This window comes from Periplaneta americana, chromosome 11, assembly GCF_040183065.1.
Source record: "Periplaneta americana isolate PAMFEO1 chromosome 11, P.americana_PAMFEO1_priV1, whole genome shotgun sequence".
NCBI lineage: Eukaryota > Metazoa > Arthropoda > Insecta > Blattodea > Blattidae > Periplaneta > Periplaneta americana.
In genome coordinates this window covers 111865755-111889759 of record NC_091127.1, presented here as the reverse complement: position 1 = coordinate 111889759, position 24005 = coordinate 111865755, and the positions used below count along the sequence as shown (strand labels likewise).

At 37.1% G+C, this 24005-nt stretch overlaps 1 protein-coding gene across 5 annotated transcripts in view; it reads left to right on the top strand.

The window, feature by feature from the left end:
• Positions 1-24005, top strand: part of LOC138709257 (organic cation transporter protein-like) — a 320694-nt gene that overhangs the window by 271354 nt on the left and 25335 nt on the right. For all 5 annotated transcript variants that reach the window (XM_069839906.1, XM_069839908.1, XM_069839907.1 and 2 more), the window contains one exon: positions 15148-15518. In XM_069839906.1, coding sequence (XP_069696007.1) covers positions 15148-15518 — 371 coding nt within the window. The remainder of the gene's footprint in view (positions 1-15147; positions 15519-24005) is intronic.

The following is a 24005-nucleotide window of genomic DNA, read 5'->3' as shown; positions in this document are numbered from 1 at the left end:
TCATATTTAGAGAGACGAATGTGAAAAACACATCATTCACCGTCAATTTCACCTACAAGCGCACACTCCAACACTTGCAACTATACACATATTTTTTTCATATCCACTGTTTCTCGCGGACACATTCTGAAATGTGTCCGAAGATGTTTTTAAATTTATCTCCATATTGCTGAAGACGCGATCTCAAAATCGATTTGATTTTGGGCATTTTAACATCTTATCGTAAATTGTTTGTAACAACTGACAATGCCGGAGAAATGCTTCTTATAGCTATGCTACTATCCTGTGTAAGTCAGTAAGTCCAGTTGAAGGTTTTCTAATGACATGTCTGAGCTTTGTTTATAGGTCTACCTGAGCTCTTGTCCACACCTGTGGAGTAACGGTCAGCGCGTCTGGCTGCGAAACCAGGTGGCCCGGGTTCGAATCCCGGTCGGGGCAAGTTACCTGGTTGAGGTTTTTTCCGGGGTTTTCCCTCAACCCAATAGGAGCAAATGCTGGGTAACTTTCGGTGCTGGACCCCGGACTCATTTCACCGGCATTATCACCTTCATGTCATTCAGACGCTAAATAACCTAGATGTTGATACAGCGTCGTAAAATAACCCAAGAAAATAAATAAATAAACCTGAGCTCTTATCGGTTGTGTATTTCAAACGAAGCCGAATGAAGCCAGCTTCAGCAACAATAAGCATTCCTAGAAATTATATGTTGCAAGACCTTTCGTTCTTGTTCATGTTTACTTACTCTCCAATAACATTGATAATATGCTGCCTAGCAGTTCTCACTTCTCAGAACTTGTGGCATTACTATTACGGAAGTACAGCCATTAGATATGCCAAACAAAAATGGATCACGTATATACAACACAGCGCGTAAAAACTCTTAAAAAGATAACACACATCTAATTCATTCAATGATTTATTCATGTTGACTTTAATGTATCATTTTGAAATGGAGGGAAGTGAACGGTAATGGATACAACATAGACTACACTACGTTGCAAGACAGCTATAGAAATTTTCGTAACATCCTTCGAAAGCTTTAATAAATTGTTTAACGACGCTCTATGAACTTTGAGGCTATTTAGCTTTGGTGTAATTGGTAATGTGGAGAAGGTATTTGGTGAGATGAGTACGATTCGCCATGCGATTACCTGACATTCACCTTGCATTTTGGGATAATCTCGGAAAAAATTCAACCATATGATCAGCTCGAGAAATTCGAACCCACGCCACGTCCCAGCGTAGCCTTGGATCGCGAGTCCAACACGCGGCCACTATGGCTTACAAAACTTTTACATTCGTTTCATAAATAGTAAAATAACACAAAATAATAATTTGTTTGATTTTAACCAAACTTGACCATTATCATTAAGTTTCACGGTACAATACTGCAAGACACTTCATTTGCTCGCTCGACTTGCCTCGAGCCTCCAAGCCTCGAGCCTAATATGGAGTAGCAAACCGCGCTTGTAATGGGCATAGTTACATTTAGTTGGCTTATCTTATCGACACGCTCAAGGCTACTCCAATACAGGTCTTCTTACACTGTCATTAAAAAAAAAATAGTTGGCACGGCTATATAATGCCAAAGTTCATGAGCATGACATTCATAAAAGTGTCTCAATGAGATACTTTATCACACAGTGCGATGAAATAAAGCACATGTTGAAATAGATGAAATGTAATTCATTTAGCTTAATGTAAACATTAACTATTTGTTTACTGCAATATCGATATTAGACGCAATTTCTATGCGTACCACTTATTTTTACAATGATGCAAAATTTATGACAAATGTAATATTTTTCTCTGACTAATTTATCAGTGATATAGTTACCATAACTAATGTAAATTCAGTTGTTTCAGTATTCGCATTATAAACAAAATCCTGTCTCCTCTCTCCCCAGAGACTGTCAAATCTAATAAACCGTCAGAATTCTACAGTCTGATCCGTTTGGGTATGGATAATATTAATTTATTATTATAAAGCTGTTATGGTAGCAGAAAAAATGTCTTGCTGGTTATATTATGATTAATTATGATTTAATTATAGTTGACTGAATTAAATTAGCTCATAAATTAAGTTACTACTTTACCTTATAGGTTTATCTAAATTGTAATAAATATGTAGTCTACTAGTCGTTAACTTAACTGAAGAATATTGCTGGAGAACCTTTTAAGTGTAGTGTAAATATTCGTAATTTAAATATGTATTGTATTGATTAAGGCTGGTTGAGTGGAAGAGAAGGCCTTATGGCCTTAACTCTGCCAGCGAAAATAAAACATTATTATTATTATTATTATTATTATTATTATTATTATTATTATTATTATTATTATTATTATTAAGAGATGGGAGTTTCCATAAATGATGATCAACAATGCATAATCTAAAAGGACAAATGAAAATCGTAGATGATTAAAATGGCTACTACAAGTCAAAAGCGTGCACAATGTGTTTTTTGGTATGCTAAATTTGAGAGTGTTAAGAGTTCAAAGGGAATTTCGACATGAGTATGGTGTGCAGTAATGTACCTAAATACGATTCAATAATGTTGTGGTATCGAACATTTGTAGAAACAGGTTCTGTGTTATAAAAAAAATGCACGAGGTCGCAGGCGAAACCCAGTACGAGAAGTAGCTATTTCTTGGCTTGATTCCCAAACTCCTCAGATCTAACCCCTCTTGACTTCTTCGTGTGGGGTTTTGTTAAAGACATTGTCTATTCACATAAACCCAGGAACATTGATGATCTGAGAATAAAAATTACTCAGTTTTTTCAACAAATCACCCCTCTTACAATGGACATCTGAATTGCGTCACCTTGCGCAGGGTGCGCAATGGGGGTCATGTTGAGCTTTGAGGAATCTCCCATCTTTCAGTGTTGTATGCACAAAGTTTCAACAAATGAAGTTCAGTAGTAAATGTTCACGGTGTTTTTATTTTGTCCCTAGCCAAACGGATCACCCTTAACATTAAATACTGATAGTGGAAAGTGAAATTTCATTAATAGTGAATTTAAAAGCGGATAAAATGTTGTATCAACATATTACTAAATTCGGTGAGTTATCAAACTCAGCCTTAGGTCTCAATTGCCAATTTTCTCATCCCGTACTATATGCTACGATACGTTACGATGCTTACGAGTATATCGTAAATAACTGTTATCAACTTGATTATATAAGCAACAAAAGTACAATATAGTATATGATAATATTCTAGTAATAATAATGATTTTTATTGCATTATAATACAACCCATATCTGCAACAAACTATGTTTTTTACATCCTAGCCACTTCCCATATCAAAAACAAGAGTCGAATACTTTGAAAGTCACTTTATGCTACCTCAGCATTATAAACTGTCTTTACCCCATACTTCACTTTTCATTCCCACTCAGTTTGTACTCTTCGTTAAGAAGCTAGATGCTAGAACTTCACCGCGTCTTTTTCTTTACGTTCCATAGTACAATATTTTTGATAGCATGATATGGTCGCTCTAAATGACGGAGTATTTCTCCCTCGATGATGTCAAGCCGAGCAAACAGTTCTCATTCCCGTACACTACCTAGCGTCTTATCGTCGTGTTCGAGCCAAAACCTTGTAATGCAGACCCCTGTTTCACGGAACTAATAAACTATCAAATTTTATGTAAAAATAATTCTACTCATAAATCCGAGACTACTGACTCAGACGTAACGAAAACTCGAAATACTTTTTATAGGCCTACATGCACTCAAAGACGTTACTCAGAGAACAGTTACAGAAACGTCGACAAAGTAATTTAAAATTTGTCAGCTAATTTACGATGTTGTAGCAATCATTAAGTCAATATAAACGTTATAATATGTGCTAATACAAAAGTGTCCGGGGATGTTTTAGTCAAAACCTTGATTTATCTGATTGAAACACACTTTCGGAATGAGACAGACAGTCCGTGTCCGGATTGAATGAGATAACCCGTGTGACGAGATTGTATAGGCTTCAAATAATTCGTTTTGCTTTTCTCTATTTTTTTTCTGATTGTCTCGTATTTTTCTACTCTAGGTAATCAATACGATTTACAAGTTCTTACTTCACGATCTCTGTGTAATTCTGAAGGTAAGCGTTCACTACATCGTATCGCACTCGTCGTACGAATCGCACGCAACGGATATTTTAAGTGCAATGTGTTCACTTTAACGGCTCTACCTCATCGTCTCATCGTATTCTCTATCAGCTGTTTAAAACATATGACGTACGATATTGACAGTGCTGAAAACAGGAGAGCTTTGAGGTTAGGTCTATTAACCATGAGTAGCGAATAAGAATTTGTAATTGTTTCATGCTTCTTAATTGAAGGAGAAGAAACGAAAGAGATATTGGTTACATAATATATATGTAAGAAACAACTTGATTACTGTAATGCGAATGCCTCAAATAATATAATTCTTCGCAGTTTTCTACAAGCGAAATAAGTTTTCCGTCCGCCATTTTGGCGTGAAACTGAACATGGCACAACATAATAGTAACAGTTGGGCAGTTAAAATTGATTTATTAAAGAAGGCCATGATCGCACGCATCGGAAAAGTTGTTCATCCGAGAAACGTGGACAGATTTGCCGAGAGCCGATGCTTGCGATAAGATGTAGTGAACGTGGTTACATAGTAATTACAGCAAAGATTTGTCATTTTCCGATCCGTGCGATTTGTCCGATGAGTGCGATACGATGTAGTGAACGCTTACCTTAAGAGCTCTCAAACGAAATACGTAAGTTCTAAATACCTTTCAACAGTTTTAAATATCTCATAAACGCATAATGTAAGTTGTACGCGTATGGTTCGAAACTTGTCTACAACTAATTTCGTTAAATTTGTTGGAAATTTTCCTCAACACAACCACTCTGACGGACAGTAGTAATGATATCGCAGGGTCATCGAAACGGGGGAAATCACGTGACATTTACTTAACGGGGTCCTTTTCTTTAAGTTATTTTTAAACAGTTTTATAATTTATGTAGAAGTCCAATTCCGAATAACAAATATTTTCAGGTAAGCTAAGACAGTTCAGCCATTAGCCTTTACAGACGGGCCAGCAGAAACGGGTGAGGGAAACCGGGATGTGACATAACCACTCGGACGGACAGTAACTGAATGCGTTCATACTTCATTTTGTACGGACCTCGTAGGTAATGTTACGTAACAGTAGTAGTCATAATTTTATACAAGCAATAGTTTAACAGCTCGGCTACGTAAGTTTGTTAGGAATGTTGTGTTAATAGAGAAGTCCCCCACCTCCCGGCTCTTCTCCTACTAGAAACCAGAACTTCAACTTAACATATTAATATGAATCAAGGTCTTACATTTATGGGAGAACATCATTAACCTTTCAATTATATAGTATTTAAATTTCAAACATTACATACGAATGGATTGCATCACGATTTCAATGAACCAGCGATAAGCTAAGGCAGAGCTTGACATGATTTATACTCACTGCGGAACAGATTGCTTAGAACGCTAGGGCGCCGTACGGAAAAGGAGTGAGAGGGGATAAGAAGTAAAAGAAGAGTTGATAGTTTACAGGCGACTGAAAATGTATACACATACACAGAAAAAAAAAAAAGCTTCTTCATTCATTCATTCATTCATTTAGTGTTCTGCCCAAGGGCAGGTCTTTCACTGCAAACCCAGCTTTCTCCAATCTTTTCTATTTACTCCCTTCCTTTTCGTTTCCTCATATGATCCATAGAGGCGGCCGGGTAGCTCAGTTGGTAGAGCAGCTGGCTACGGACTGGAAGGTCCGGGATTCGATCCCAGGTGGAGACAGGATTTTTTCTCGTTGCCAAACTTTCAGAACGGCCTCACTCAGCCTCCTATAAAATTGAGTACCGGGTCTTTCCCGGGGGTAAAAGGCGGTCAGAGCGTGGTGCCGACCACACCACCTCATTCTAGTGCCGAGATCATAGAAAGCATGGGGCTCTACCTCCATGCCCCCCAAATGCCTTCATGGCATGTTACGGGGATACCTTTACCTTTACCTTTTACCATATGATCCATATATCTTAATTTCGTCTATGATCTGATATCTTCTCCTACCCCAACTCTTCTCCCGTTCACCATTCCTTTCAGTGCATCCTTCAGTAGGCAGTTTCTTCTCAGCCAGTGACACAACCAATTCCTTTTCCTCTTCTTGATAAGTTTCAGTATTATTCTTTCTTCACCCACTCGGGTTCCTTAAAGCCATTTGTAAGTACTGTATTACTATGTTATTATATTCACATACTCAAGTATAGAGCAGCATGACAAAACGCATGTCGTTATTACATAAGCCAACTCGTACACTGCATTACCTATTATAATGCAGTACTTGCAATACATATTTCATACGTTTATGTTAATTCATCCAAGTCAGACCGTAAGTTTTAGCGAATTAAAATTGTATTACAAAGTGCTGGAGATGTTAACTCTAAAATTGCGTACCTTTCCATAATGAAGAAGAGTTAGGTGGTATTGTGTTTCGTACATGAATTCTGACCAATTGCCCACAACTCTTCGGCTATTTGCGTCGTAGTCTTGACCCTATTTCAGAACTGTCGACCTGTTTACACAGCTTTGTTTGCACGACCGACTTCAGAATGCTTGTTCAGTGCAATGCAACTGCTGATTCTCAAGCTGGTCAGATATTCTGAGCCAAAACAGGAATTTCCTCATCAGCGATTTCTTTCGCTGGGCTTTTAGCTTCTGCAACAGAAGGTGCGTAACATATTTTTACATAATACGTAGGTACTGTATACGGCTTCGAGACGAATGTTGTGAAGGTAGCAAGCTTATCGTTACCCATGACGTAATTATGAAGCTTCTAGTTCGCTACCATTTCACAATATACACACAAATTTTCTAGCATATACACAGTGAACTGTAAGTAGTGTAATTAATTTCAGGGGTTATTCTTTGAGATATTTCAAATAAATAAGTTCAGTATTTTTTTCGAGAGAGAATGTTTTTTTTTATGAAACGTTTTATAGCACGTTCTGGGAAAGCCATTGAATTCCCTAAATGCTCAGTCAATTTCAGAGAGCAGTGAATTATGCAGAGACCGGAAGTTTAGGCATTATGAATCATTAAAATAGGCAGGCAAAAAGGCATCATAAATAACTAAAATAGGCAGGCAGAAAGGCATTATAAATAGCTAAAATACGCGATAAAGGCAATTACAAAAACCTTGCACTAGACCCACAACCTTGCACTTTCCACAAAGGGATTTCGGTAGCAAGAAAAAGCTTTACATAAGTCGAATGCAAATTGAGATTTTCGACTTGGTGTTGCAATTACTGTTGGAAGCAAGTAGCCTTGGAAAGTGCATCTTTGTGTTTGGTTGTACTGATATGTTACGATATTAATTACTTAGCTAGCTACAACAACGTCGCACTGAAAACTGAAAGAAAAATAACCGTTAAAAATAACGTTAGACCCGCACTCATTGTTGCCTTGTCAAATAAATACGAGTGATAATTAAAACGCTTACTGTTATACATTTTTTCACGGTAGCACTCATTGTTGCAAAGACAATATGAACTGACTGAAAGACAATAATATACATTCGGTGAAGCCACTTTTATTGTAGCGATTATAGGAATTAATTAAAATATACCTGTAGGCAATTTTAATAATAAACTAATAAATAATAGATAAATAATCAAATAAAAGCAAAAAAGCATTTGTTTTGTAAATTAGGCATTTATATTAAAAAAGGCAGAAAAGGGCAACATAAAACTGTGACGTTTCGGTCACCAAGTTATAATTCGTACAGATCTACTTTCAAAACGAAGATAGATTTAACACATTTAAAAAGGCATTCTGCCAAAGTTCTGGTCTCTGAATTGATAATAAATGATTAAAGAATTTTAGTTTTGTCCTTTGAATGTGCAGAAATTTGATCCGAACAAATGTAGCTCTTCGTTCTGCAAAGGAATTTTACAGTGTTATATTTGTTCGGTCAAATTTCTTCACATTTAAAGGACAAAACTAAAATTCTTTCAATCATTTATTTTCATAACCACACAGTAGATTTTCGGTTCCTACAGTGTGTCTCTGTGAAGCATAGGAATGAGGTCAATGATTTCTCTGCAACTTACGTACATCTAACGTTTAGTTTCGGGACCGAAAATCCACTGTCTGATCATACTACACTGCTTGACTGAATATATTGGGAATTAAATCAATAACTTTCCCGAAACACGATATCTAATGTTTCATATAAAACAATTTTTATTTCGAAAAGGAAGGAAAAACGAGCAAAATTGTATTAAACTTCTTTGTTTGAAATATCTCAAAGAGTAACCCCCTGAAATTAATGACATTACTTACGGTTCACTCTGTGTAGTATGTTTAATTCTATAGCTTAATTATACAGTAGTTATTTGATTTAAACCAATTTTCTCATACTAGGCCTAATATTGATTATTTATTAATGTATAACTATAACTTCATATTACTAAATAAATAATTGATGATGATGCAACGAATGTTTTCTGAATGTACAGTAGTCACGCAGCTTGCCCATATGATTCTTCATGATGCGATAACCATAACATAGTATCTTCCGCTCTCAATTGAGCACAGCGTATGTTACATTTGATCAATATTCCGTATAGAAGGAATTCGAACGTACGACGGTAGATTCCATAATATGTATGACAAAGACGTACAATAACTCTTATCTTGAGAGTTTATAGAAGACAGGGTGAGAAGAACATGTCGTTCTTAATAAAAACAAATTAAAGAAATATCCTGCCGGTCTGCAGTTGCGCTCGGGCGCGGGTTCAATTCACGTTTGGGCTGATTATCTGGTTGGGATTTTTCCGAGGGTTTCCCCAACCATAAGGTGAATGCCAGGTAATCTATGGGGAATCCTCGGCCTCATCTCGCCAAATACCATCTCGCTATCGCCAATCTCATCGACGCTAAATAACGTCGTAGTTGATACAGCGTCGTTAAATAACCAACTTAAAAAAACTTAAAGAAATAAAACCCTTTTCTCATTGGTTACCAGTCAACAAAGAACCAACTGAAACGCAAGATCTGCGGGGAAAAAAAGACTTGATTCTCTGAGAACAAATCTAGATGGATGGATGGACAAAATAAGTAGAAAGAATGAATGAAATGAATGACTAAATAAGTAAATACTCGTAAATAAATAAATTAAGTAAATAGATAAGTAAATAAACTGATAAATAAGTAAATACATAACGAACTAACCAACAAATAAATCAGAAACCTGATCGCTAATCTTTTTCTTGGATACGTCTCTCGACTCTCATCATTAATTATTATGGTAAAAAATGTACGTAGGTATGCAATGCTTACATTAAGATACTCATTCCTTTCCTGACTTAATGTCTTAATTGAATGACGTTGCTTGAATAGTCTATATGTCATAATTCATTAGATAGATGTTACATAGAAAATCGCAAATCATTTTCATTTCATACTAAATCGTAGGCCTACTGAGATGTGGTCTTTATTACTGTATATCGCGTTAACACAATTTACATGAAATATATGTCATTTCTTGGATAAAATGCTATTAACACAGACAAAAAATGGCTATTAAATTAATGTTATGCCCATTATTATTAATTACAATTGAATATACCTAGGCAGTTGGTCGTATTATGTTATTGTAATAAAACTCGCTGTCTGAGAGACAAATTAACGTAACATTCGTGAAAACTAAGAGGAGCTGCACTGTAGATGATGTTACTCTATTCGCGGTACACCCGATCAACGACCAACATAATTGATTCCAGTGGAATTTATTATTGCAGATTGAGATAATAAGATCGGTAAATAAAAATGAACTGTTAACTTGTGCTTCTGTTATGTCCGTGTCCAATTCTTCCATTCTGTTGCAAGATTTGTCCACAAACAGACTAATTTTGATGGTAAAATTTGTATCATTAAAACAGTCCTTTAAAATCTCCAGATAAGGGAATTCATGTATAATGAAGACATATTAAGTCTGCAATTCTAAGACAGCAAACTAAGCCGTGTCTTGGCAAAAAAAAAAAAAAAATGAAGAGACTGATCGAATTATTTGTGAGCTTTCTAACGGTGAGAAAATTGTAACTCTTTAGTGGATTCTCAAGTTGATATTGTGGGTAATAATGACACTACAGACTACTTGGCAAGAGATGCTCACATAGACTATTCCAATGCAAACAACATTGAAACCATTCTCCTTTCAAAACATTATATATATATATATATATATATATATATATATATATATATATATATATATATATAGAGAGAGAGAGAGAGAGAGATCAAGAAATATCACTGTTATGAGAATCACTGCCACTAGTGTCGTGCAATGTTCGAACATTAAAGGGGATATCAAGATACTACTAACTTCGCCCTACTCCATAGACATCCCAACAGTACTGGAAGTGAAGCATGTAAACTAAAATAACAGAGTCTATTAAAAACCGGTGAGAGGCCTTATGTTCGGTAAGGATACGTTTGCCGAGTCTTTGTAGAACTGAAACTCCCTTTGCGTTTGTTCAATCTTTCCCCTTTTCTACATATGTTCGGTGCCTTTCTTCTTGGTTCCTCCTCCCCTGCGCCTTTATGCTTTAGCTGCATAAGGATATGAGGCACATATCTTGCGAAGTTAGCATAATAATGAGTATAGGTAATTTTTCTTGTTATTAATATGACTAAACATTCACAAATATACGTATAAATAAATCAAACAAAATATATTTAGAAAACGCATATGTTCAAAGTACCGACTTGTATGTGCAAAGTTCAAACATGAGAGAGGAAACCAAAACATTGCAAACTTCGTCATATACCACCTGAAAAAACTAATCGCAAGATACGTGGTCAAATCCTTAAGCGGTTTAAAATAGTGTCCTGCAATGTTCGAACATGAGAGAGGCAACCAAGACTTATAAACTTCGTCTTATTTTATATGAAAAACTAATCGCAAGGTTTACGCTAAAACATGAAGGGATGGGAGTGGAGGACAGCGAATATTTTTATAACAAAGTGGAACAAATACGACAGGCCTTCTTCTGCAGATCGAACATCGACGAATGTCGAACTTCGTCATACTCGATTAACTTGACTCGAACATCATGCCTGTAATACTTCCATCGTCCCTGTAGTCACACAAATATTGTTACCGAGCAACTGTGATTTATTTTAATATTATATCAAGAATGTAATTATAGCTATTTTCTTTCGGTAATTGGTAACTGGCATGTATTTTAAAAACATAATGTGATGTACCTATATGTACGTGTATTTCTGTCGAAGTTTAATCATATTTTTGTAATAAAAATTACCTGTCCTTACATCTAAATAAAACTTCAGAAGATTTGTTCTAAAATTCTTAGTCGGCTAAAAGTATGAAGGGTTGGGAGAGGAGTATAGGAGAGACCAGCGAACTTAAGGGCACAGATCATACAAGGCGCAAGACCGAGCGAGCGAGACATCCGCTTCTTCAAAGCAGACTTCGGTTCTTGTCACGCTCGACAAACTTGAACCGAACATAGAGACTGAAATGCACGACACTAACTGCCACTGCAATGTGCAAAAATGAAAAAATGGGAACATCAGAATTCAGACATCATTCCTAATGAACCACGAAAAAACGTCTGTTGCCTCTTTCCGTCTTCTGATTGTTACTACCTGGCAAAAGATATAACCCGTATTAAAATTCTATCTTCACAGAGTTGCGTTTCGTGCCAGAGCGGTGAAGATACGTATGAGTCTAATTTAGATATGTGTAGCCTGGCACAGAAGTCATGTACTGTTGCAAAATATGACATCAAAGTTCAAAGCAGCTCATTGAACAGCAACATATCGTTGGTAGGATATGAAACCGTGCTAATCCTAAAACCGACAAAAGGAAATCACCAAGTTAATTTTATGTGCACTGTTAATTTACAACCTAGACTTGTATTTTAAGGTCGCGTTAACGCAATGTATGTGGACTATTATGTGGTCCATATGAAGTAGTGCTAATACTAAATACAACATACGGAAGTGCTGTTACGTTCATTTATGTACATACATTATTAGCTGTTGGTTACATATTTGGTTTAAATAACAGTAAAGATATCGATTTTTTAAATCAACAAATTCCAAAGTGTGTATGATAAAATAGAAATAACGTCATACTACAAAACCAATGTAAAAACAAGTTTGAAATTCTCGTATTTATTTACGGAGTGGAATTCTGGACCATAAGGAACAACAAAAACGGAGATCACAGACGGCAAAAATGAGGTTCTTAAAATCTATTTTAGGATATACAAGAACCAACGAGATTATATCATGTAATGACAATATCAAAGATTAAACGTAAGCAATCTGTTAGAACATTTGATAATTACTAAAGGAGAATGATAAGACACTTACAGATTACACAAATAACTAAATAAATACAGAACTACAGGAATTTGAATGAAACAGGGAGAAGAGTACGACAAGGATGTCCTTTATCATCTACCCTGTTCAACATCTACTTGGAGGATTTGAAGAAGAACTGTGGGAGGGGTGAAAGTAGGAGGAAGAAAAATAAAGTGCATAAGATTTGCTGATGATGTGGTGTTGTTAGTAGAAGAGGAGACGATAGTAAGGGATATGCTACTGGAGCTAAATGACAGCTGTGAGCAGTATGGGATGAAGATAAATGCAAACAAGACGAAGACCATGGTTGTCGGAAGAAAAATAAAGAAGATAAACTTCTAAATGAGGCAGTAGAACAAGTGGACAGCTTCAGATACTTGGGGTGTACTATAAGCAGTAACATGAACTGCAGCCACGAAGTTAAAAGGAGGATAGCAATGGCAAAGGAAGCTTTTAATAGAAAAAGGACCATCTCCTGCGGACCTCTGGAAAAAGAAATAAGGAAGAGACTAGTGAAGTGCTTTGTATGGAGTGTGGCATTGTATGGGGCAGAAACCTAGGCATTACGACGAAGTGCAAAGAAGCGAATAGAAGCATTTGAAATGTGGATATGGAGAAGAATGGAGCGTGTGAAATGGACAGACAGAATAAGAAACGTAGCTGTGTTGGAAGGAGTGGGTGAAGAAAGAATGATGCTGAAACTGGTCAGAAAGAGAAAAAGGATTTGGTTAGGTTACTGGCTGAGAAGAAATGCCTACTGAAGGATGCACTGGAAGGAATGGTGAACGGAAGAAGAGTTCGGTGCAGAAGAAGATATTATTAAATTATAGACTACATTAAGATATATGGATCATATGCGGAGACTAAGAGGAAAGCAGAAAATGAGAAAGATTGGAGAATGCTGAGTTTGCAGTGAAAGACCTGCCCTTGAGCAGAACATGTATGTATGTATGAATATGAAACATATGTGAAAAAAGAGCAAGAACCAATTCTGAAAGCCTTACAGATGGAACAGTCATCTAAGACTAAACCGTGATGGTGGTTTCTTGGTTATTTAACGTCGCTGCATCAACTACTCGTTTATTTAGTGTCGATGGGATTAGTGAAAGCGATATGAGGCCAAGAATTCGACATAGATTTTGTACATTCGTCTTACAGTTGGAGAAAATCTCGGAAAACCCCAACCAGGTAGTCAGTCCAAGTGGGAATCAAACTCAGGCCCGAGCGCAATTCCGGATCGGCAAGAAAGTGCCTCAGTCGACTGAGCTATGGTGGTGGTGAACAAAAATGGATTCTCAGACTTACTACGTTACGTGTTAACTATATGATGCGTCCTAGAATACGAACTTATACTCTTACTACAATAATGACCAAAATGAAGTTTATAACGGAAGTTTCCTTAGATGTATTATTAAAATTACAATATTACCAAAATGTTTTTCATATATGACCGTCATAAACTTATCTGTTTTGATGTAATAGTGCAATATTTTATTTCATGATAAACGTTCATCTTTCTGCAACACTGGACATACTTCTTCCCCTCCACTCGTGCCTCCAGGCGTTAGTACAGCTATAAGCATGATGCTGCATACATTATCTTTAATTTATAACTGTATATTAACTTGTGGCTTGTAAATGCAGACATTATGACATATATACAATTACAAGATACCTTTTACACATAATTGCAAGGAACCGTTTGCTGTTCATACCACATAATTTTCATATTGGACCCACAGTTTGATTTTAATATTTTAACAATTTTTAACATGTATATCCTCGTCCCTGCGATAACTCCTATGTGACATATTTATCGATTTTCAGATTTTTGATTAAATACCTTACAGCAAATAATAAAATCTCCTATATGTAATTATATTTCTTTCTTTCGAAAATGTAAGAATTCACAATCCCCTATGTACGGCTGCCATAGGATAATAAATGTGTTTTTTCCTCCTACTGAAAAATTGTATATTTTGCACATAGGAGTTATTGCAGGAACAACGACGATATACATTTAATGTTTTATGATATTCATTCTTTCGTATGATCTCACACTTTCAACATGATTTACCTTAATGTAATCCATTGTCTTTCATTGTTTATAATGTAAAAACTGTTCATTTTAAGGGTTAATGATGATCTGATGATGGTTTTTAAAAAACCGAAAACGTTTATCATGAAATAAAATATTGCACTATTATATCAAATGAGAAATTTATGACGGTCTTATATGAAAAATATTTGACAATTCAATATAGCTTATCGGATCCAACATGGGTATTAAAATTACAATAGATTATTCTTTTGTCTAATGTTTCATTTGTAGTCTCTTTAACTGCAAAGTCATTTCATACTTTATGGATGGTACTGTACATTTATTATTGATACATTGGATTACTGTCGTCTGTCGGCCAGTCCGCTTACTTTCATGCCATCTAGTGGTCATATCACATAGGTCCATCATGTGCAGTGAGTAGGGATTGAGAGCTTTCTTTTATAGTGGAAATGGGGATCAATCTGTCATTTACTCTATTAATAATTAGATTCCTAGAACGTCCGAAGAAACCACTAAAAACCTCCGATCAGATTGGTCTGCCTCGGGATTTGAACCCGTGACCTCCGAATGCAAGTCCAGTTCTTTACTACTGTCACTTCGCTCGCTTAGTTGAACAATGTTAATCTTATGTCATGTTTCCTGTAGAACGTAACTTAATAATGCACTTGTTGGTGTTTCAGGCGCCAAGATGGACGTGGACAAGATGCTGTCGCACGCGGGCGACTTCGGGCGCTACCAGTACCTGCTGATGCTGCTGTTCAGCGTCATTAACATCCTGTCCACCTTCGACTACTTCGGACAACTCTTCATTTTCGTGCAGCCCGAGTACTGGTGCCATATCTCCGAACTGCCCCACGTGTCGCCCGAGGACGCGCACCACGTGTGGACCCCTCCCCAAGACCCCTCCTGTTCGCGCTACGACGTCAACCTCACCACCGTCAAGGTTGTCAACGGGACGCCCGATTGGCGCGGCAGCAACTGGACGCTGCGGCACTGCGACGCCGGTTGGGACTATAACCTCACAGACGGATACCGCAGCATCATCAGCGAGGTGAAGACTCTCACATGAATTATGGATTCATTTTAAGTGTGCTTAAATGCGACAGGCTCATGTCAGCATAGTAAAAGAACTCCTGCGGGACAAAATTCAGGCACACCGGCATGTGATTATAATTTTGGTAGTTGCGAGCGTCGTTAAATAAATAAAAAAACAATCATTCAGGCGATGAAGCTAGTTTTTCTCGTTTCTGATTGTGGATTAGAGATGGGGTAAACTATTCTTTTTAAGAAACAGTTTCGACTGTAACTGTTTCATGAACGAAGCTGTTCCAAAATAAGTTTCAAAGAAACAGGTTCATAAGAATATGTTTACAACATCAGTTCCAACTGTTTCAACCTCTCATCTGCTTCAGGAACATGTTTCAAAGCCCTTTAATCGTCTTTAAATCAGCTTTTCAATGTATTATGACGACGAAAGTGATTTCTCGTAGGTTACTGTTAAGGGTAGATAACTACAATTCAAAATGTATAGATTTTAGTAAAAATAACACATATAACCCTAGGTGAGTTTAATAACGATAAGACATTAGCCGATTATATTTTTCGCAGTATATTAATAATAATTAACACTATGTTAGGGCACCATAAACATACTCTCCATCAAAGGACAGCTAGTATCAGATTTATTAGGAATGTAATTCGTACAATTAAATTGCTCGATCCTACATAGGCTACTGTTGCACGAAGGCCGTGTGGAACATAGATAATATTATATCTACTTTCGATTGAAGCTCAATTATAGCGCTACACGTGGCCTTTGCAGACAGCAAAGAAGAGGAAAACTGTTTAGAAATTGAACTGTTTATCTCTTGGAACCATGTGGAACGTTGAAGTGACCACTGGAGCAATGTAACACCTTTTGGAACAGTTGGAACAGGTTACATCACGAAACTGTTTCGTATCGAAACAGTTTCAATTGTGAAACAGTTTCAAAAAACTGTTCCAGCTTTTTTTACCATCTCTATTGTGGATACAGCCGGAAGACATACAGTGAATCACTAAATTATTCGGACAATGCCCATTTATTACTAAATAGTACGGTCACATTTATAAAAAGTATAAATAAAGAATTTTAAGTGATCTGTTGGAAAGTTTCCTTTTCAAAGATTGTACACAATGGGTTTAATGTATATTTATACTTTGATTAGGAAGCAATAGTGGGGTTCGAACCCGTATACGCCATAATATGACGTCAACATAATTTTTCGGACACCAATATATAGAATAATGTAGTCAGATACACGAACAGTCAGTAACAGTGTGTGCCTTCATTAGATCAGTATTGTGTAGTGGATAGAAACAAATGGGGCGTAGAGGAAAAGACAGTACGTTCGAGCAGCGTCAGTTAGTGGTCTTCCACCATGCAAGGGGAAAATCCTACCGATACATAGCCGATATACTACAGATGAAGAAGAGCACAGTGGCGGATATTGTTAAAAGGTTCCGAGATGAAGACAGACTTGAATCGTATCCTCACTCAGGACGTCCAAGGACATTTTCTATGCGAGAAGAAGCGTTAATAATACGGAAGGTAAAAAAAAATCCTAGATTAAGTGCTCCAAGAATTGCTTCTGAGGTCAATGAAGAATTAGGGAAACAAGTCCATCCCGAGACTGTTAGAAAAGTTCTCAGGAGAAACAATTTTCATGGCCGGGTGGCAAGAAACAAGCCCTACATCAACAAAAGAAACAAGCGTAAAAGACTACTGTTCGCAAAAGAGTACCTAGAAAAGGATCAGGATTGGTGGAATCGAGTTATCTTTTCAGACGAAAGTAAATTTAATATCAGCGGATCAGATGGCAAGATTACAGTATGGCGAAGACCCAATGAAGAGTTTAGCGAGCAAAATATGCAAGCAACAGTTAAGCATGGTGGCGGCAGCGTAATGGTATGGGGGTGTATGTCCGCAAGCGGAGTTGGTAATCTAGTGTTCATTGACGGAAAAATGGACAAGTATTCATACCTTCAACTCCTGAAGGATAATCTACAACAAAGTGCGGAAAAAATGGGGATTCATGACCGGTTCGCATTCTACCAAGATAATGACCCCAAGCATACGTCCTATATTGTACAACTCTGGTTGCTGTACCACTGCCCAAAGATACTCCATCCTCCTCCGCAGTCTCCAGACATGAATGTGATTGAACATTTATGGGACAGGTTGGAAAAACAAGTAAGAAAAACTCCAATAAAATCAAAACATCATCTTAAGGAGAGGCTTCAGGAAGAATGGCAAAACGTGTGCAAGGTTTACACAAGAAAATTGGTGCAAAGTATGTCTGAACGATTAGCAGAGGTTATAAAAATGAAAGGGAGGCCAACCAGGTATTGAATATTTTTTTTGTACGTATACAGAACTAATTTCATTTATAAAGGTCCAGTGTCCGAATAATTTTGTTAACCAAAGAATGGCTTAAGTTTTAATTTATTGTAAATTTTATTTCTGTTTATAAATATTAACGCATATTTTTCACTAAGATATGATTGTATACATGTGACAAGAGTAAAGAATTATATTTTTCCTTTCAAAAGTTATGTGTAGAGAGACAAATGTCCTTAGTGCACTTATACCGTTCGTGTCCGAATAATTCAGTGACTCACTGTATATCCTTTCTTTTTGTACCACAACTTCGTTAAAAACACATTGGTGTATTTTTTTCAATTATAACTACCACTTCTGTGAACTTTCTTCACTAATTTGTGCAGTACTCATATGAGATACACAGAGAATTTTCGAGCAAATCTCATACTTTCAACCAAATTTGTCTTTACGAACAATCTTACGTCATACACTAAACCTGTTCTTCGTCATAGACGATAATAACTTTCACAGCAACATAAAATCACTTCTCACTCTGAAACAATAAGTAGGTTTATTTCTAACCAATTCTAAAAGATAGGCAGAAAAACTCTCGCAGCGGGGTATTTTCAGATGTTACCAACTTCTTTGACCATCAAGTCAGAGGATCACGGAATTAGCAAGAGAAGATCAAATGAAATGTTTGACTGAGATCGTTGGAACTAGTAAAAAAGATAAGTGCAAGAGGAGAGGGAACTTACCAGATGAGATACATTATTTGAAATAGAAGGATTCAATCAGAAATGGAATCAGTTCCAGTGATCAAATAAAACTAGAATTATGTGAGATAAAATACTGTATACTTAAATAATAGAACTAGATACTGGAAAAATGTAAGACATGTTAATACGCTTCCCTTCCTACAACTTCATCAGATTGACCTGTACGTACGTGAGGGACTGATAATGAAGTGATTTCAAGTTTTGAGTTTTGAATGTTTCGTCTTCCTTGTCTGTCATTTTTTTCACCGTGCGAGTGTTGAGAGCATGTATAGCTCGCGCAAGGAACGATTTGACGTTTGTATGTAGACACGCCGAGGGAGGAGAGGTACGAGCCGATGGAAGTACTGTCTCTTTCAAGAAGATGAACAAGTAAGGACATCGCTGTGGAAATAAAGAACGTAGCAAGAGAAAAATTCGAAGCTAATTACACGCGCAACATATGTTTACGAATTAAATAATATCGTGCGATACAAGACATGTATTTACATGCAATGGAACAAACTAAAGTCGTAATGTAACTATCACAACGCAAGACTGATTCTATCGATGTCATTTCTCTTCCGACTGTACTCTTGAATATCATTCAAGCTATCTCGTGACCTTTCCTGTCGCCCGCTCTTCCTTATCGCATTATTTTATCCGTCGGTATTCCCTGCTTGCGAGATCTAATAGCTCGTATTTAGATGGGTATATAACCATCCAAAACAAAATTATTAAACACTTAGCGAGAAACAAATATGTTTATTTTATTTCAAGAAACTTTAGCAGTATAACATTTCGTTCTTTAAATTTATTCGCTTATCATAAATCACCGAAACTTCAGTGACAAATGACAGTAGTAATCATTTCTATGCGAAGACGATGACAACTATTCTCGATGTTGTCAATAAATTCTATTTTAATAATACTGCTGCTTCTCTAATCAAGGAAAATAGTCACAGTAGTGTTGGCGAAAGTTACAATGTCATGTTCTTACACTCCATGAGACACAAACGTGTCTATGGATGTAAACAGGAAAAGATAATATTTTGTCGGTGTCTTTCACAGTAAGGCATTGTACTGAAGAAGAAAAGTAAGCATCTTTCTCTGTTATATTGAATATAAACATATGATAAACACGTTCACAAATACTGCTTAGATTCCAAACCTAGAATAACATGACAAAACTAATGGGGGATTGGAACACGGAACCTTTTCATTATCAGTCTGACATCTGCTCAGTGGCGTATACTGGTTTAAGGGTCTGGGCTACCACTGACCCTATTATTACACAAAATATATTTTAAAATCCCTATAATAAAATTCCTTACCTATTTATATGTGAATTCCAGACGTCTTGATTGGGACGAAAATACGTTGATGACTTCGTCATTGAAATTACAGTTGGGCCGCTTGCGAAGTTTATGTAGAAATGACTTTTCAATGGATATCAGTACCAAGCGAGATAAACGTTCTTGTGTATGAGTTGATCTACAGTAGGATTTTATTCTCTTCAACGTAGAGAAAATCTGTCGGTAATTTCCATGTGTATACGATCTAGTATGCTGTAATACAGCTGCCTGTATTTCAATTCATTATCTCCTTTTCTTCGCTTGAATGGTGGTTCCATTGTATTGGCTGAAGAATTTTCATTTTCCATATTACTCCATATGGACGGAAACCCACTACGTCTGAACTCGGATATAGTAATTTTTAACTTTGATACCTCTTGCAAGCAGTATGCTATGTCTAGACTTTTTGTCTCAAGAATATTGTAGAGCACATCTGTTTGTGCGAACACTCTAGCATAGACTTCAAGAAAAAATATATTCTGAAACTGTGTGAAAAAATACAAATATCCTTGAGCCTGCACAATTACATCATCATCCCAGTTTTCTTCAGTCATTACAAATGATATTTTCAAAGAAAGCAGTCAGTTGTTCTCTGTATTACTTTACTGTATTTACAAACAGAGATGTAAAATTCCATTTAGCTGGTGCTACTTTTGGGAGTTTCTTGTTCATAAATTATTTGAGTTTTTCTGATCTTTTAGGAGATGATGAGAAAAATGCAGCTAAACCCGACAGTGTTTTGAAAAAAATGCGGCATTCTGGAATGGATGAAGTAGTCTGTTGCAAAACTAAATTGAGAACATGGCTGTAACAATGAACAAATAGTGCTTGAGGATACTTTTCTTGAACTTTTGTTTTTAAGCCACTAATATTTCCCGCCATAACTGAAGCACCATCGTATGTCTGTGCAATTAACTTACTGCCGACATTGTATTCTGCTGTAACACCTTCCACATGCTGAAACAAAGCAGCAGCAATTTTGCCCGAACTGACATTTGTGAATCCTATAAACCGTTCTTGAACATTGGCAGTACTGTCGACGTATCTTAAAACAGTGGACAATTGACTCTGATTAGAGCAGTAACTTGTTTCATCAACAACAATGGCCACAAAAGGTGCTTCTTCTATTTCAGATTTTATGTTCTTTATCATAACCCCACTTACTGTATAGCAAATATTAAGTAATTCTGAATTGCAGGAGAAGTACCACGAAATACTGTTGAACTCTCAAGATGATTGGCCAGTAAATGGTCAAATTCACTTAAGGAACTTAAATATTCAATATAATTTCCTCTATTGTCTGATTCCACACTCTCGTTATGACCCCGAAAAGCCAATTCTTGTTTTCCTAGAAAGCAGACTGCGTTAATAAGACGCAGTAAAACTCCCGATTTTTTTTTCACAAGAGCATTGTGTTGGTTGATGTGTAGAGCTTTTTGCTTATCTAGCTGTAAATCAATTCTTGTCTTCCCAGAGTTTGCAAAGTTCATGCTACTACAAATATGAGCTTTTGATTTGTCGTGTTTTAGGACTGCCGTTCGAAGGGAGTCCATATTAGAAAACCCCTCTTTTGACCACACATTAGTTTCGCGGCTAAATAATAAACATGGCCAGCAAAATAGTTTAGACAGTTTAGAACTACTACACAACCAATTCCATTTATCAATTACCATATGATGTTGAAGTGAAAATGGCGTGTACTCACGCTGTTTTTCTTTTACGTCCATGGACAAATTTAACTCAGGAGTTGGTCTTTCCATTTTCACAATTTCAACTTTCTCGTTGTACATATGTACGACGGTTAAAAGGCACTTTTAATAAACCTTCTACTACACAGTCATTTTCAACACAAACCTCTCCAGAAACTTGCTCTGCCATATTTTTCACAATATCACTTAATTGGGAAATTAAAAACTTAATAATTCACAATTAATATAACTCTTTAGACACTCGAACAAATCACAAATTTAAAATACTGCACTGTAAGAACACAATCACATTCATGAGCTAGCGTACTAAGCGTATTATTGCTTCGCGCCTGCGAAGAAACCGATCACGAGAGCGGCAACTCGCCCGGCCTACACTGCATCATGGAAATAGAAGGGAGCGGGGGACGGGCAGTTATGCGACAGGACAGCGTGCGCGGAACGGTCACAGGCTACCTCTCGTAGCAGCGGTTTCTCTAGCGATGCCGCCTTGACAACTTGTTTCTTTTCGCGAGCAGAGAGTGCATATAAATCTAACAATTACTTTAATTTTAATTACTGTGATAAAACTAATAATACAAAATTATTACATTATGTTATGTTATAAACTTTTTCTTTTGTAATTTCCTTGGGTTACCGCCGGTAGCCCCGGTAGTCCGCAAAATACGCCCCTGCATCTGCTTATTAAGCTGCATGGCGGGAAGTGGAGGAAGTAACGCACGTGGAGACTACAGCTGTCTGTGCTAACAACTCGGAAATCTTTGAGCATTGCATAATTTCGCTTTTTATACTACCTAAAATAATCGTCAAGATCGGTGATTTCAAAAGCATATCCCTTTCTTGTAAAACGTAACCTTAACCTGATGAAACGTTATGAATCGTGACAAAAATCCATCGAGTACGGACGTAAATTGGTGAAAAATGAATGAGACGTTACTCTACCGGGACCTTAACCCCACTGAGATGGAGCCTTGCCAGGAGAATTTAACAAGATTAAAAAAAAAAAAATAACCCTAGTGTAACGTGATTAAGACAATAACAGCACAGGGACTCCAGTGAGATATCCTAGTGAAATATTCCCTCGGGAATTGTAGTTCGCTTGATACAGTAATACTGCAGAAGATGTGGGACCGTAGCCCAAATAAAATCGCTAACTGCGATACAACTCGCCAGAGTCGTAATGCTTAATAAATTAAGCCTTGGTTTTTCTGGGACATAACTCTTCGGTGATGATTAACTTAACTTACGGAAACATTAACCAAAGGATAAACTTCACGAAAGAGTTTGAAGATACCTACAAAGATTCTTGCATAGATGTTATACAAATTTTAATATTATTGTATGAGATCTGTCGAACAAACCAGCATAGTCTTCAACTTTGGGGTCTTGTTAATGTATCCTCAGTTACTCCAGGATATCATATGCATCATTTACACTGAATAACCTCAACAGAGCTCTTCAGTTGATACGTAAACTCAAGGAGTGTAAGCTTATCTGTTCGTCGAAAAATAGTAGCATGGAACTCGCTGCGTGATTCTGATCCGACTGTACTTGGCCACCTTGAACGCATATTTTCCAGAAATACGCAGCCGATATGAGGGCGAGGAAGGGAGGGAAGGAAGGACACGGCAATTAATCATTTCCTTATTTTCACCAAAAGCCGGATTCGAACGCTCCAACTCCCGGAGGAGTGTGCGGGACTGAATCCCGCGCCAGGTTATGAGACCATGTTGTAATTTGAACGAGACGCAAATCAATACGCAATAATCACACGATTGTCATGGGGACAATAGCCTTTGCATGCCTCGAATTAACTGAGGATGAAAAAAAAAAAAAAACATAATATCCCATTTAATTATTGCACATAGTGGTCTAATGGGCGGCCGAGTAGCTCAGTTGGTAGAGCAGCTGGCTACGGACTGGAAGGTCCGGGGTTCGATCCCAGGTGGTGACAGGATTTTTTCTCGTTGCCAAACTTTCAGAACGGCCCCGAGGTTCACTCAGCTCCTATACAATTGAGTACCGGGTCTTTCCCGGGGGTAAAAGGCGGTCAGAGCGTGGTGCCGACCACACCATCTCATTCTAGTGCCGAGGTCAAGGAAAGCATGGGGCTGTACCTCCATGCCCCTCAAGTGCCTTCATGGCATGCTACGGGGATACCTTTACCTTTACCATAGTGGTCTAATGGCTAATAATTTTCATTTACATCCGAATTAGATCCGAAGTTAGCGGCTTCAAACGCAGCCTAGAGTGTTGTGTTTGAAAATTCCATTGAAAGGGAAATAAAGTTTAGGATCCTATGTCTGACTTAATGACACTTTTAAGCAGTCTACAAGCAAAATGACCTGTGAGTTATCCTTC